General features: G+C 37.7%; 2 protein-coding genes across 2 annotated transcripts in view; one reads left to right on the top strand and one right to left on the bottom strand.

The window, feature by feature from the left end:
• Nucleotides 1-15,894, top strand: part of LOC113672494 (multidrug resistance-associated protein 1) — a 38,961-nt gene extending 23,067 nt beyond the window's left edge. Inside the window, exons 25-28 of the mRNA XM_089210398.1 lie at nt 13,334-13,492; nt 13,694-13,860; nt 14,279-14,473; nt 14,970-15,894. Of these exons, the coding sequence (XP_089066524.1) occupies nt 13,334-13,492; nt 13,694-13,860; nt 14,279-14,473; nt 14,970-15,078 (630 nt within the window). The 3' untranslated portion in view covers nt 15,079-15,894. The remainder of the gene's footprint in view (nt 1-13,333; nt 13,493-13,693; nt 13,861-14,278; nt 14,474-14,969) is intronic.
• Nucleotides 7,294-9,602, bottom strand: LOC113672489 (uncharacterized). Its single transcript, XM_089210404.1, has one exon. The coding sequence runs from the start codon at nt 9,466-9,468 to the stop codon at nt 7,429-7,431; it is 2,040 nt and encodes a 679-aa protein (XP_089066530.1). The 5' UTR covers nt 9,469-9,602; the 3' UTR covers nt 7,294-7,428.
• Nucleotides 15,895-17,302: the final 1,408 nt, after the last annotated feature.

Raw genomic sequence — 17,302 nt, 5'->3', positions numbered from 1 at the left:
GTGCCCTAATAGAGAGACAGTTTGCGGGTCATGTAGATGACATGTGTCAAAAAGCGCCATTTATTGACCGTGGAAACCGGAACGATCGATGCTAGTAAATCGCTTCTGTTCGAGTTGAACAGGAGTGTTTATATTGGAAAAAAGTCGTTTCTAGTTGTTTTATCTGCCTTTGATCGAATCGAAAGTTGATCGTGGATCGCAGAAGTGGTTGCCAGCAATTTAGGTGAGAAATACCTTTGATGTAATCAGCTTAACTTGCATTAAAAATCCGCATTCTTCCTGATCATTTCATAACTAGATGCTCATGAAATTTGCAAATCGCTTTAAAGCCGCTACTTTCCTCTGTTTAGATTAGTTTCTGGGCTTGCAAGTTACTTTAATTGTGCAAGTTTAAGGAATCATTCTGTAACTTGAAATTACATGCGTGGGTGGTGACGTACGTTCGTAAAGCACTATAGGAAGGTGTATTATAAGTTGTTCCATGCGAACGAGTTCTTCAGAGCTTTGAGATCTACTCGTCGCTACCTTACAGGTAGCAATTAGGGGCAGGGTTTGTTCATCCATGGGTTATTCACCTATTGGAATACTTTTCGGATCATTTTTATCACTCAATATGTCGTGTAAAAATGAGAATATTCTGCCGATCTATTTTTAAACTGTGTAGTGCATTGATGTGTAGCGAATAATTTTGAATATTTCCTTTTTAAGCTTACAAGGAATCGTGTCTCTGATGTGGCAGTTTTTAAATGAATTGATCATCAAGCTCAATTTTGCAAACATTAGTAAAAAAATTTTATTTAAGTGCAGCTCTTGATTCCCTATATTTAATTCGAGGCTTAAATAAATAAACATACAAAGCAGCATATGCAGATCTTTAATGAGTAGTTGTCTAACATGAACACTAGCTTTAGGAAAGTTGACCTAAAAATACTATGATTGTGGCCAGGCAGTTCTCCCTTAAAGTACACGAGATATTTTTTTTAATAGGAGGCATCAAGAAATCAGGCCGTCAGGAACAACCTTAGTTGGTTAATCCATTTTTTAAGTATCATCAGGCCTTTTAGACCTTCAAAGTCAATTTCCTACAAGAAAGGAATTTCTTCAGGCATCCTTCTATGACACACAAACTGTGAGGTTCAGAGTCTGACCATTTGATCTTGCAAATAGCACATTTTGAAGCCTTATTAGTTGTTTATTCCAAGTTTCATTTAACTACAACTGTCTTGCCTATGATTTACGGTATGTGCAATTATTATTGTTGCAAAGTCATCCTCCTGTATGTCAGTGGCCTATTCTAAGGAAAAAATTATAGCAATTTTCAAAAGTTTAATGACAAATAAAGTTTCACATGAACCCCACGCATAATCTGTGACACCTTTTCTAATATTCTCCTGAAAGGCAAATGTAGATTTTAAAAAGTTGACTTTATGCAGGGACTGAGATCAACACTCTGATAGAATCATGCCTTTATTTGGCTCATCTAAAAAGAGTCCTGTAGAACTCACTGCAAAGATTGCTAATGACTACTTGTAACAAGTTATCGCTACTGAGTCCAATGGAACTGCAAAATATGACAAGGTGAGGTGTTGTCTTTTTATGATATAATATAAACTTATTGACTGGCAGAGAGCCAAATATTTTCTAACTTAGTCATTACAAGATAATTTGGTTTTTATCAATTGAGTTGACAAATTAACCCTTTAAATCCCAGATCAAATTTGTAATTCTCCTCACTGTCAACCATACAATTCTTGTGATGTAAGTTTAGAGAATTTAGTACTGGATTGACTAGTTATCCACAAATTGATATTTTTCTTTATTCTCATCATTTAGCTGGTTCATATTGTATTGATATTGTAAGAAGAAATTCTGTCTTGGTCACTCATGGGAGTTAAAGGGTTAAATGTAAATTGGCCACCATAGTGAATTTCTAAAGCTGATGTTTAGTGTTAGCCCATCATTATGTGCTCTGACATAGGAGTAATGCTTGAAATATTAGCTTTAGATACTCATTACAGTGGCCAATTTACAATATGAACTCAGTTGACAAAACCAAATTATCTTCAACTATCTCCTCCCCCTCCCCCCCCAATGCAGCACTGCAGTTTCTTTAGAGATTCCCCCCTTTGCCTTGGTCATTAGGCATGCTATGATATGATATGCAAACAATTTGCCTGCAAGATATTACTGGTAAACAACATTACAGCCATTCATTATTCATCAAGGTTAAGAAAAATCAGAAAATCACAAATTATGGGTCATTGTACTCAAATTGTGTGAAAATGTAAATTTTAGGGTTCTTATTTCTTATGTGGTGATCAATTCAAAGCCTCAACATGCCCTTGGACCTCCCCCCTCCCTTCCCTTCCTAGGCAACTCACAGGCATTTGACAGTTGTCTGTGTCTGCTGGGTGGGTAATTTGAACCTTGCCTGGCTGGTCTATAATGTCTACAAGGTCTAGGTTTTACAGCTTGTTCAGTGTGTATAAAGTCACAGTCACTGATTTTTCCTGTTACAAATAAATTAGGTGGGGTATTTGAACAAAATTTTTGGCCTAGGGGGTGGGAATTTTAACAAACCAATCTTCAAAGGTTCAAATGCCTGGGGGGTAGGAGCTAGCCCAGGGGGGATGTCAAAACTTCAAATTGATCCACCTAGTATACTTATTTTAGCATTTTACACATTTTCTCAGTGTAAATAAGAATGGTCAGATTCATTTTTTATTTTACCTTTTAAACCTTTGCACCATTCACCTGAAGAAGACTCTAAGTAATTATTGGTTAATTAGTGTTATTGTCCATTAATATTTTTCTCAAATGTATCTTTAATTGTTAATGTCACCAAGTAAAAATTGAAATGATAATGATTACTTTTAGGCAGTTGAAGAACTTGCTAAGACTCTAAATGCTATGAAGACAATTTTGTATGGATCTGGAGGTATTTTCATTTTTCTTTTGAGTACATCATTACATCTCATGATCATGAGGTCACCACTACCCACAGTCTCAGCAGTGACAGCCCTCATTGCCGGCCTTCATTGACATTTCCAGTTCCTCTCATGGGAAGCTTTTTTTAAAAAAGGTTATCAAGTTGAACATTTGTGCTCACCTACCTGTGCTCTCCTGTGCTATAGTTGTCTGGGATTTCTCAAAAAAAAGAAAGAAAGATGCAAACGAATGTAATTCTTACCAATGGTTCTTCGTAGGTTGGCATTTAACCTTAAAATAAGCTAGCAGTCCATGTAATTTTTGTCAGAGGTTTTTATCTTAAGTGCTTTCCCCTTCCTTCCTTTTTTTTCTGCTTTCTACTCACAAAAAGAAAAAATACTTCTATTAAAAGTAATAATAAGAAAGAAAATATGTACTTTTTTTGTCAGACCAAGGTCCAGTGACTGAACATGTGGCCAGCAGCTTGCACAAGAGACATAAAATTGTGGTCTCTTTCAACAGCTTCACAAAATAGATTTTGAAGTAATGTATCCTTTCCTTATTATTATTAAATTTGTGGCTAAATTCCCATTGTGTGTCATCGACTTAATGAGTTACTGTGCTTGTACCGTCTTGGTTTTTGAATCACTAAGAATGAATTAATGCAAAAAATTTGTATGAAAAGTTTTGTCTCCTTTAAGCCAATTCTCGTCACAGAATACAGTGACATGGCTTCTTTTATGAAACACTCTGGTAGTTTTGTGAATCATATCAGATGGTGTAATATATAATGCATTTGGAAATTTAGTACAAGTTCCATGGAGATTTCTCATTAGTTCTTCCACAACGACTGGATTTTCCCCTTTTTGCTTCTTTTTTTTTTTACCGAAGAGCATCTAGCATGCATTATCAGCACCTCGCATATGCCACCAAGGCAAATAAAGAGTCAAACAGAGATATATAGCACTGCACATCCATCTATCAATGACATCAATCATTTTTTAACCCTTGAGCCCTAACATAATTGTGCATAATCTCCATACTGTTCTTTATGCATTTGCTAAGGTGCAAATAGGGAGAATTTTTTTTTACAATCAAGAGCCTCTTTAGGTGATGATCAACTCATTTATTTTTGTGGTTTTAAAGTTTGATTCAGAGGTGATATTGTAAGGATAAATTAGCTACTAGTTAGTCGCAGGGACCAAAAGGCTAAGGGCTTCCCTGATGATCACAACCAGGAGTCAGACCATCTAATGTCTGAACAATTACAACTGACAAACTTAAAACTTGGTTCTTTCTAATCCAGCCAATGATATCATGGCAAAAACTACACCAGTTCTCTTCTCCTTCTTATTGATTAAACTTTTAGAGAAGTTCTATATAAACTGAAACCAAAAAATTCCCCCATCTCTGATGATGCCTTTTGCTTATGCTATCATTTAATTGAAAACCCCTTTACAAGACTACCCTCATGTGCTCTATCAATTGACTGCCAACATATTGCTAGACCTGTTTATTTAATGTGATGCACTCTAGTAATTAGCTTGCTTTCCATTCAGAGCAAGAAAGATGTTGCTCAAATATTTAACAGTGTTCTCAGAAGACAAATTGGAACTTGAAGTCCAACTGTGGAATACATTTATGCAAATAAAGACATGCTTTTTTCCTTATAAGAGGGTAAGTTTGTGATGAAATGTTTAGTGATCTCTTTTGCAAGTGGATAATTTAGCTTTATGGAAGAAAACAATCAATAATTAACCCTTACTAAGAGTTATATCAATGCCTGTCTGTTTTTCACCATTTTGATTTCATTAATCTTGATTTTTTTTCTTCCTACCGTTTCAGTTATGAAAGCCACAAAGTGGCTTTAAACAATGGAATTATGCTCAGGGAATGCATCAAACATGAGACCTTAGCCACAGTTGTGCTAGATGATAAAAGATTCTATAAGTTCTTTGAATATGTCAAAATGTCAACATTTGACATTGCCTCTGATGCATTTTAAGCATTCAGGGTATGTGACAAATTAAAGCAAATGGCTGTTAATTGTTTTTTTTTAATTTTATTAATGTTATGTCATTTCTTGTTAGTTTGTACCTTTTGTTGCTTCATATCAAACCTTAGGAAAGGGTTTAGAAAGATAAGTCATAAAATTTGTTAAATACTACAGTCTGTGATGACTACTTCAACCTCTCACTCTCAAGATCTACTTAACAATTCTCCTTACTGTCTGCCATGCAATTCTGGTGATGTTAGTTTGGTCTTCTTGGTTTGGTTGGTCACCTGGTCTTCCTTTGCATGCGAATGCAAACCACAGACTGAAATGTAATGTATCACAGTTTCTTCTATACAGTTTAAGGTACGTATTGAATACCTTATAAGTATATACTGTACTGTTAGTAAAGTAAAGAAGTAGGTGCACATTGCAAAGCAATGTAAGAGTAGCACTGTGTATTAAGAAATGGAAAATTGAAATAAAACAGAGCAGAAAAGCCTGAAAAGTATACATTAATTCTTTTTACCTTTTTGCAATCTTTCTCTAGAAACTGTGCACACATAATCTTATGCCTTGTAAAGAGATCATAAAACCACGAGTGGCTAAGACAGAATTTCTCCTTACAATATCAAGTATAAAAGTGATGAGACTAAAGAAAAATATTAAATATGGGATTATAAGGAGATCCAGATTCTCCAAACTAACATCACCAGAATTGCATGGCACACACAAAGTATATTTATTAACGAAAAATTGTATTCAAACAACCAGAGAACATTACTTTTCAAATCTAATCTCAATATGACACGTTTCGCAAATAACGAGGTCATCCTCATGACGTAAACAAAGATGGTTTACATTCCGTAACATTTTTATCCTTCTAAGGCTTTCTTCATAACAGGATTTTAAACTAGGAATTAAACTTAAGTATATTGTTTACAGGATGCGGTCTTTTACTAAAGTATATGGAACTAGTAACAAAATATAATGTAAAAGGAGCATAACTTCTGCCAGACCGGGTCTGTTTTTGTAAATATAACAGATTCAACAAATCTTCACGAATTGATTATTTCTTAAACTACTCGTCTTCAACCTAATTTTTAGATGCTCTCCTAACATTCACGATTACAATTGCTCCCTGGCGGAAACATTTAAAACATTGTAAAATTATCCTACAAACAAGTTATGAGAGAAACAAACTTATCAAGTTGAACTCTTTAAGCCCCTTGATCAACATATAAATTCTCACATCTGGTCTCCTCACATATCCTTAGAAAAAAAATTGTGAGTAAAACTTTAAAGTAGTCTCTTTTCTATGATCATTTCCTAGACTCTCATGATCTTTACTCGTAAGAATATTGTGAGGAGAAATGTGATGCTATCAATCTTGGGGTCTAAAGTGTTGACCATTATATAACGAGATGTACATTATAACAATTAATAACATTGCAAAGGGTTTCACATAAACACATGATGGCACAACCACCATATTGACATATACCCAAACAACAGTATATTACATGTAATGATGTACATGAAAAATTACGCGCTTCTGATTGGTTGAAAACGAGTGCATTCTCATGCTACATGAAGTAATAACTTTTTTTTTTCGTGCAATGTGGTGTAATAACCCCTTAAAAATATTTCAAAGACTACAGATAGCACTTGCTCTACGGGCTCGTGGAATTTTGTTGTCTTTAAAAAATTTACTCGTTCTTATTAAAACCAAATGACATGTTGTTACCTATACTAATATCAAGGTCTTGTTCGCTCAATGCGATTATTTTCAGATAATTTATAATACACAACCTGAAAGACCTGAAAACCTAAAGCCGTCGAGGTGGATGATTGTATCTTTGAATTTGATAAATGAAAGAGGGGGAAAGATGAAATATAATTGTTTCCCAACTCGTAGAGGAAAATATGCTCATACTTGAAGGAATTTTTGCAGCTTTTTGCGGTCTTTTATACAGACTTGATTGAACAAAAGATCCAAAAGCGTGGTTGCCCAATTCCAGTTAACAATTATAATCTCCTCCGGCATTCATTCAACTCTTCCAAATTTTTTTATATGTCTCCTCCTTTGCTTTGGAAAACTGTTTGTCCCTCGGTAATCGAAATTAATGCTTATAGAAACATGGTTTTGAAAGGCAAACAAAATGCTCCAGTAAAGTTGCCTTAATAGTAAATAAAATTTTTCTAGCCATATGAATAAAGGGGGTAAGTATCTGAAGAAACTACGTGGTGTTGCGTCGGTAGGAGAGTATTAAAGGTTAATTGGATATCATTAACTGAGTTGATAACATCTATTGGCCACCGTAAAGAGTTTCAAAGCTGAAGTTTCGATCGTTAGCCCCTCGTCAGAGCTGATGATGAACGCTCGAAACGTCAACTTTGAAACGCTGGCCAATTTACATTATCAACTCAGTTGATAAAACCAGAGTACCTTGTTTTTCTCGCCTTAAACAGGTATCTTTAAAGAGACATGATCTAAAGCTCAATGTCTAAAGCTCAGTCTCAAAGCCATTGCTTACAATTCTGTCCCTTTGTGCTTGAGTTGTCATAGAAGTTGCATTGATGAATTTGTCCACAATTTTTGGAACCTTTTCCTTCATAACTCTTTCTTGCAATTTTTTCTGCCATTCTCCATTAACGCAGATGTCTACGATCTTGGGAAACGCGAAAGTGAGAAACGCCAACAAAGTTTTCATCAAAGGCATCATGTCAAAGCTGAACGCTGTCACCCATAAAAACACAATGATCACAGTAGACACGATCACTGTGATCTTCAAAATTAATTTATAGACACCTTCCCTGACAGGCAAAAGTTCTTCACATGCTATTCCGAAGAGTTCTTTTGGAATTGCCATCACGTTGTCAAGATCGCGTGTATTGTTAGGTAGTTCTAGCAGCTGATCAGAGGTGGAAGGAACATCTTGAAATTGGGTTCTTTTTGAGTCCTTGTAGCAATCGTACAAAGCCAGGGCAAGCTCGTGGTATGTTTCTGTAAAAGAGCTGTAGCTTGACCAAATGTAATACAAGACAGAAACCAAACAAGCCACGTAAGGAAGATGTTCCTCTGAGAGAGAGAGTAGGAAAACACGTACTAAAGCATTCTGAGCACTAAAAGCTGCTAATCCCAAAAGAACAAAGACACCAAACACCGAAAAAAAAAAGAAGCTATAACGCATGAAGCTGAATAACATAAGCTTTTTTGAATTTAGTGGCTGTCTCAGCATGAATTGATACATACATAAGGAAAGTATAGGAGCAGTACAACAACCTACATAAATAAATAACATTGCTGCCACAACGGATATACAGGGCAACAAAGAGATCAATAATACAAGACGAATCGTAAAACCTATAGAGCATCTGTAGGAAGGAATCACCGTGACAGACATTTTGAAATAATTTAGGATAAGGCATTTCCAAAACCTCCAATATTTTGCCAAGATCAAAGGCTGGAGGCGCAAATGGTCCATCATAAACCGAGGAAGTTCATAGTTACATGAAAGGATTTTTAGCTGAAAAGCATCACAAAGGGGACAAGGCGCTGCTCTCAATGACCTTTTAAAGAAAAATGACATGCAAAAAGCCTGAAAACAATGATAAAAACCGGACATTATGATGACAATAGTGGAAGACATATTAATTTCAAAATCGATAAAGACGGTTGCAAAGACAATAAACGGAAGAGGTATGATAAAAACTCTCAAAATGAATGTTTTTGCCTTGCACCAAATTCCCTCTTCTCCAGAAAAAAAAAAATTTCCCGCAATGCTCCTGAGACTAACGGGACTTGCTCCCTCAAGAATTATATGAGTAACGCCATCTTGCAAGATTTCCGTCGGGTAGAGCAGACAAAGAAAGGCCGGAGAGTAATTTACAAAAACAAAGAGGAATACAGTAGAGAATAAATCCAACACCATCTTTGGCCATCTCCTGAGATCGAAAGCTCCTTGAAGTCGTTTAATGCTGTTCGTCCTGTCTGGTATGGTAAAATTCATGCACAGTCCATGAGGATCTGTTTCCACAGCGTGAAAATCGATGCTTTCAAATTCATGTTCTAAGTTAATAAGATGACAAATGACAGAAGAACGGTTGCTGTAGTCCATAGGGCTGGAAACAATCGTACTCACTGGTTTCAAAGTACAAATGGCACGTATTTCTCTGTGTTCTTTGCGAAGAAATGTATTTATCGCGCTTTTATTCGATGTCATTGAGTTAGAGAGTAGTTTGTTTACCAAACAGACTTGACAATGTTCAGAAGAGGATTCGCTTGAGTTAACAGACATCTTGTTCGTGCATTTGTCGTCTATTAGCTTCTCGTACTGTACGCTAAGCTTGATTAATTTGTTGTTCGCTGTTGTTGAATTCGCCATTTCTCTTTTAAGCATCGTTAGATCAGCCATGTGGACAAAACAATTCCACTTACATCGTATTTCACTGCCGGGGCTGTTACGGTAGCTAGGCGAGTTGTCCACGACATGACCCAGAGTAGCTATCAAAACCACAAAACGAATTTGAAAAGTTGAGAGCATCTTCGGTCAAGGATCGTTAGATGTCCACAACCGTCTAAATGAGACTATTGTCCTCTCCTTCAAACAAAAGCCGTGTTGATTTGCAAGGTTTGCGATGACTGCCCAAGCGGATGAATTCGCCGAGTAAGCAATATCTTCGCTCGCTTGCGTTTTGATAAATGTTCACACGATACTTAAATTTAGAAATTGAAACTGAAAGTCAAATAAAATGACCGGATAGTTAAGAAATTGAAACTGAAAGTCAAATAAAATGACCGGATAGTTAAGAAATTGAAACTGAAAGTCAAATAAAATGACCGGAAGCAAATGGGCTGATGGGAACGGCTTCAGCCTCACTAGCCGATAACTTAGAGCGGATGGGATAATTCCTTAAATTGCGTTAATGCAGGAGGGTTCCTGCCAAGTGATACTTTGTTAATTAAACAGAGCCTGAGTTAATTGTACTTTGTTATTGAATGAAATTTTTAAAATGAGTAAAATCTAAATTTGTTATGATCCTAAAAGAGTGGAACTAAGGGTAACAACAGAATCACATTCAATAACAATTTTATCATGACTCTCTTTACACATAGAATGCACCAATAACAGAAATGGCAGCGAGATTATACGATCTAAAAGACCGAAAAAAGGAATGCAAAAATGATGATAAATTTAAGAGCCCAAGCAAGCAAGAAAGCTGGGCGAGTGTTAATACTAGAATTATAAAGTACTGTCGGCGATTTCTGAAAAAAATCGACATCCCCGGTTCTATTGGGCCTAACAAGTCCCCCAAAACGGGAAAATTCTCTCTAGCTCAAGCTAGTGTTAAATGGAAATTTGTTACTGATGCGCCGGATATCTTTGGATTATTTTTGGCACCATCAAGGTTTTGTTTTCACGATTGCCGATAGCAATTTGTTCGTCATGCAAATGATTATGCGTGAAATAAACTCGAGTCGGCATCATGTTTACGTGCCGCTTTGTGGCACTCTTAATACAATAAAATTCATTTGAGAGGGGGAAACGCGTGTTGGTGATAATTTTTTCAATCCAACTACCAGTAGATTTTAAAATTGTCACATGACCCGCACCTCCCTATTACCCGCAGTGGCTCGCGTTTATTGCAAAATCAACAGATTACCCGCGGGTAAACGGCCGGAAATATTACGGTAGTTAAGCTCCATCACAAAATACTCACGGTTGCAGTACTTACACGCACACCACGTTTTAATTAATTACTCTCAATTGAAAAAAAAATCCAAAGAGTATTTGAGTACGGGTAAATAATTTGTGTCCGGGAGTTAGATTAGATCGTCGCGAGATTTACTGACGCTTGTAACATACAATTTGGCATCTATCACTGTAACCTTTTCCAGGCGTTCAGTTAGTGGAACACTGTTAAACGGAGCGCTATAATAAAATTAAAAGTAATATAGTGGTGGTAGAGCGAAAAAAGCGAGAAGCTTGGATGGGGGCGAAAAAGGAGGTAGGTTTGAATTGTACGTAATTCTTTAACATCGCAGTGCGTTTTACCGACTGGAAGACTGGAGCAGGCTACCGTCTTCGATTTTGGTTTGACATTCTTATCTATCAAGTGTAAGTTTTGCAAATGAATCATCAAAAACAACCTTTGACCTTCTGTTTTCTTTCTTCTTTCTTGTTCTACCGCTCAAATATGCAAATTTCACCCTGAATATTACCCGAGTTGTGTGACCTCATGTAACGAATTTACTTGACCTCCGGTATTTATGTCGGCATAATCCTTTGTTTTATCATCTAAAGTTACTCCCCCGTCATTATTGAAGCTGGCAAAGAAATATTCGTGGTTCCATTAGTAGATGTAGAGTGCCAAAAGAAGTGTACGGCCATGGTAAAGGTAGGGTTAAGTCGATTCCAAATGCCTATTGGGGAATTGGCAAGCGTGTACCACGGATAGTGCGCAAGACGTCTGGAAAATCCATATAACCTGGCTACTTACCACCTTGTGCAAAATTACACGTCCCGCCAGACTAAGGTCTCGATTGGGAATTGGTCAATAGGCTACCAAAAATCCAGACAGAGGCGGAGTTTTCTATATTAATGTCTGAGCACTTTGTGAGCTTCCCGCCGTCTGGCGGGACGCGTAATTAAGCACGCAACGGTAAAGGGCCCTTACAAGACGCTGACAGAACTTTTTTCTCTTCACCGAAAATCACATCAAAATTTGTCCGGGCTAAATTTCAACTGCGCTGCGCGTATCAGCACCCCCCAGGCGAGGGTGCGCACCGGGAATTTCGAAAACGACCCCTATAAAATTATAAAGGTACCTGAGCCTTATCCGTGTGGGAGTGGTAACAACTGATATCTAACCCTAAAAAGTACTAATTTAAAAACAAAAAAATCGAAAAATCCCGAAAATAAGAACTCCTTCATCGATGTGCTCCAGAGGCTCAAGTGAGATCATTAAAATCGTCCTAGTACTGATGCTTATTTCAGGTATTTTATTGTGCGAAAAACATCCTAAAAGGTACCAGCCGGGTCTAAAGTTTGAGACACCGTTAAAGATACCAGATAACTGATTTTTACCCCTGAAAGGTACGACAAGCATCCTCACCCATTTCCGATAAACTCCTCTCCCCCCTGCCCCACCAACCCTGTCAGCACCTAAAAACAAAAGATGTGATTTGCCAACTCGTAAAATTCACGTGAACTGGTTATTTACTTATAAAAACTTTTAGGCACTGATCTGTCAGATTTTTATGCTGACAAAATCTATCCTGCTGCGAGGCAGGACGGCTGTACTTTTTTTTGTTTTGTTCGTCTTGACATAATTTGGTTGGGATTAAAATAACCGTACGTCTGCATTTGTTAAACAGACTATTCAAGTGAATCCAGAACTCGATGTGTGCACTTCTAGTGCATTAAGTATTCTTTTGTAACAGAGCCAGAGATCTTGCGATGTCCACTGATCACGCCTTTTTTTCTTTTCAAAGAGGCATCAGAATTATTTTCATGTCAAATTTGCAGTAAACTGGGTGGGTGTTGGGTGTTGGGTGTTGGGTGTTGGGTGTTGGGTGTTGGGTGTTGGGTGTTGGGTGTTGGGTGTTGGGTGTTGGGTGTTGGGTGTTGGGTGTTGGGTGTTGGGTGTTGGGTGTTGGGTGTTGGGTGTTGGGCAGTAACCCAACAACAAAATCATCGAGCACAGGCTTGAGGGAAGAAAACACATAGTGCAATTGGCAAAAGACCGCCCCCCCCCCTCCCCCCCCCCGCATCGAAAATCTAATGGTCCATCCCTAAGGTACCTTTTAACATTATTCCAAAATGGGTTTCGTTCCGGAACGAAATGAATTTCATACCGCGTTTACATGCAAAATAATTTAGCTTGTAAAAACAAGTATTTACGTACTGTTTCTATGCTTCCCTCACTCCTAAAGAGGATTCATACTGATATCAGTGTTGTACCGCGTTTACTTTAGACAGGTACAAAAGGTCGTCCAGAATAAGTGTTTCGTTCTAGAAGGAAAACCTCAATAAACTCATTCAGTACAAATAAAAGATGCCAGTTTGTAATTTTTTAGTGCACATGTACCAAGAAATTCAGTAGTTTCATGGCTGATGGTTTGCAATCTTCCTGTATCCCTGAGAATGTATCATATAAACAGCCCAATTTTTGTTTTTTTCCTGAACTTTAGAGCGTTTTATTTTCATTAACTTTTTAATTGATGGTCACGAGAGAAAGGATTGAAGGCATCAAAGGAAAGCCTTCATTTTTCAACACCTTCTGGTCGCCATTTTTTTTTCTTTGCTCATATTAATTTGAGCAAGGTTTTCCCTGACAACTGCACTTATCACGGAAACCTTTCTAGTAGAACTGCAGTTTTACTTACGAAGTTTACATACATTTCAGGTCGGTATCGTCGGTCGCACAGGTGCAGGCAAGTCAACTCTTACTTTAGCCTTGTTTCGTATTCTTGAGAGGGCCGGTGGACGAATTGTTATCGATGGTGTGGATATCGCCAAGATTGGTCTTCAGGATCTGCGGTCACGGCTTACTATCATTCCACAGGTAGACTAAAATACTTGGGCACTACATAAGTTTGCATAGCGAACATATAGATTGGTGAACCCATGTCACTATGTTGACAGAATTATAGAATGACAAGCTATTAGTGGTTTTGATATCGCTGATGAAATTCTTTTTTTTTAGAAAACGTATTGTTATTGTACATAGAATTTAGTTATGGTTGTATCACCGATTGCGATGTAGGATCCCGTGTTGTTTTCTGGAACGCTACGTGTCAATTTGGATCCGTTTGACAGTCACACGGACGAGGAGCTTTGGAAGATTCTAGAGATGAGTCATTTGAAGAACTTTGTGTCAGGACTGGAAGAGGGTCTTTTACATCCCGTGACTGAAGGAGGCGAAAATTTAAGGTAATAAGTTTGGAATGATGAAGGGCTAACGCTCGAAACGTCAGCTTTGGAACTCTTTACGGCGGCCAATTTACGTTTTCAACTCAGTTGATAATACTAAATTACCCTGATATACTCTCCCACCGACGCAGCACTACGATTTCTTTAGAAACTTACCCCCTTTATTCATATTTTCTCACCCAGCTCTAAGTGCTTATCAATTAAGAAATAGCCCATTTCCAAGATGCTCAAATCCACTGATTTAAAACGAGGTAAAGTTTAAAGTCTTTGACGAGAAAATGACTTTTGTATTTGTATGTACATAAAACTTACTGCGTATGAAAAGTCTTGTACTCGTCTTCATTTTGAATGTTGGGATTTTTCGGACAAGTTTTACTGAATATCCAGAGATAATCGGTCATTTTTGCCATTCTTTCAGTGTTGGTCAGCGGCAATTGGTGTGCTTAGCGCGTGCGCTGCTCCGTAAAAGTAAGATCCTGGTTCTAGACGAAGCCACGGCCGCAGTGGACCTGGAAACTGATGAACTCATCCAGCACACGATTCGGCGAGAGTTCGCTGACCGCACTGTGTTCACCATTGCTCACAGGCTCAACACTATTATGGACTATACAAGGTAAAGCACTCCTTAGTTGATAATTCTCTGTGCACTTGTTACTTGTCTCCTCACATGTTGATGTGGTAAGGATAAAGCTTTTCCCAGGGGTGATAGAATGAAGGGGGAAGTTGAGTTCCAGTCTAGAAATGATGCCTCTTTTGCTTAATATTTGTACATTACTGAATGGAAATTTAGGTGAATTCTCATTACGTGGCCGTGGCACTTTTGGTTTCCTGTGAAGGTTATACTCAGCCGGAAATGTGAATATTCAAGTCGCATATCTTTTGGATGAAATTAGTGAATTCTAATTCATGTGCTATCAGTAACTGCGCACCTACCCCTCCCTTAACTCAACAACAGTCAACCGATAACAAGTTTGGGTTAATATTGGGTTAGGGGAGGGGTAGGTGCATAGTTGCTCAGATACTGACCTTGATCCTTTTTCCTCAAGAGGAGGAGTTCTCGGAATGAACAGAACACTGAGTGATATGCGAGTCTTGTTTTTTTTTTCCAGGATTATGGTGCTAGACAAGGGTTTCATGATGGAATTTGACACTCCACAGGCTCTGTTGGCCCAGCAGGGAATCTTCTACAAAATGGCTCGTGACGCTGGACTGGCTTGAGAAGCTAGGCACGTTATGACGGCATCACAAGGCGGAAGCGCTTCGGAAGGAAATCGGGAAAAGTGGCTACATAGGAATTTGTTTTTAACTGATGCACGATGCGCTCATATTATCACTGACGTATAAGAAAGGATATTTTTAACAATATTAGCTTAAAAAGAAGAAGGGAAAGATATCTGCTATTTGGGTCCTAGCAGACAACTTGGCGTGAACTGTGTGGTGTTCGGTTGATCTCGATTCGCCAAGAGTGTGTATAGTTGTCAATTAGAACCAATTATTTTGCGTCCGTGCTCTTGGATTGCCTTCTCCATGAAAGTTCTTATCCACGACCAAAAATTCATTTGGAAAATTATCCTTCCTCCTTCCCGCTTCATCTACCTTTATCCCTGCCCCCTGCCCCCCATTTTCCTCCTCTTCACCCTTTAACACTGGTTTCAGGTTTTTCTTGGCATTATTTATTGTCAGACCCAACCCTCTCTCTCTCTCCTCATCCAGTCCAAGCTTTTACAAGTGTTTTTTGTTGTTTGCTTTTGGCCGGGCCTGTTGTGATAAGGAATCCTTAAGTGACAACAGAGTTAGTGTCAAACACAAAGTATATTTATTAACGAACAAATTTTATTCAAACAACCAGAGAACATTACTTTTCAAATCTAATCTTAATATGACGCGTTTCGAAAATCACTGGGTCATCCTCATGACGTAAACAAAGATGGTTTATATTCTATCCCTCCAAAACTTTCTTTATTACAGTATTTTAAATTAGGAATTACTAATGGCTATGGAACTAGTAACAGAATATAATGTAAAGGAACACAACTTTGGTTTGTTTTTGTAATTATAACGGATTTAACAAATCTTCACGAAATGAAATGCTGTTTATTTGTAAAACTACTCGCCTTCAGCCTAATTTGTAGATGCACTCTTATGAAAGGAACAAACTTATCAAGTTGAACTCTTAAAGCACCTTGATCAACATATAAACTCTTATCTCTGGTCTCCTCGCATATCTTAGAACAAAGATTGTGAGTGATTGTTCAAGATGGCAGTCTCTTTTCTGTGATCATTTCCTAGATTCTCAGATCTTTAGTCGTGAGAAAATTGTGAGAAGAAATGTGATACAATCAATCTTGGGGTCTAAAGTGTTAACCATTGTAAAAAGAGATGGTTATTATAACAATAACATTGCAAAGGGCTTCACTTAACCACATGATGGAACAACCACCATATTGATATACCCAGACAATAGTATATTAGTATAGGTAATCACATGATTTCGAGTGCAATTTGGAATAAATAAGCATGAGTAAATTTTCTTCAAGACTAACAAAATTAATTATATACATGGAAAAATACGCGATGGCTTATCATAAGCATAAGCAAAGCGCGCGCATCAAGTGCAGATAAAATTTATTCAAACCGAGCGTTTGATCAAAACAACCGCATACGATCAAAACAATAATATGCAATGATATCTTCATATCTTCAAGTCCGGCTAAACAGTTCAAAGAATTGTTCAGTCTGTGTCCGAATCACTTTCGATGAAATGGAATCGTCGTTTCCGAGGTTTAACCATGTTTGTTTTTAATTTCGGCGTTGGATTGCTCGAGCAAAGTGTTAAGCTGACGAACGCTCGGAACGTCAGCTTTGAAACTCTTTACGGTGGCCAATTTACATCATCAACTCAGTTGATAATGCCAAATTACCATGTTTTTCCAGCCACAAACTGATATCTTTAAGAACTACATGATCACAAGCTCCATGTAGTCTTCATTTTCTAAAATCACTTCTTCGCTGTCTGCATTTACGTCCCTCTGTCCTCGAGTTGTTATATATATTATGTATATATATTTCTGCCATCCTCCACCAATGTAGATGGCGACGATCTTGGGAGATTCTCCATTTCTCGCGTAAGCTCTGTTAGATCAGCCTTGTGGACAGAACAATGCCAGTTACATTGGATTTCAGGGCCGTAGCTAAACGAGTTGTTTACGACGTGAGCCAGAGCAACTATCAATGTCGGAGACAGTGATTCGTGCGTGACACATGTCAGATGATGAGTGCGAACACTATGGACATTGAATGGTTTACATAATTAACGCAACCTTGAATGACCCTTTTAAATCAGTACTCGGCAACAACCAATCAAAATGTAGAAAATATCGTATAAGAGAGTGATTTCTTACAAATTTTGCAGAGTAGCTTTTTACACACCTGATGTAAATAA

Source organism: Pocillopora damicornis, chromosome 6 (assembly GCF_964200805.1).
Source record: "Pocillopora damicornis chromosome 6, jaPocDami1.2, whole genome shotgun sequence".
In the NCBI taxonomy this organism is placed as follows: Eukaryota; Metazoa; Cnidaria; class Anthozoa; order Scleractinia; family Pocilloporidae; genus Pocillopora; species Pocillopora damicornis.
This window is presented reverse-complemented; position numbering and strand designations above follow the sequence as displayed.

Excerpts from the sequence above, each read along its gene's own strand:
- LOC113672489 (XM_089210404.1), bottom strand. The coding sequence starts at position 9,468 with ATGCTCTCAACTTTTCAAATTCGTTTTGTGGTTTTGATAGCTACTCTG.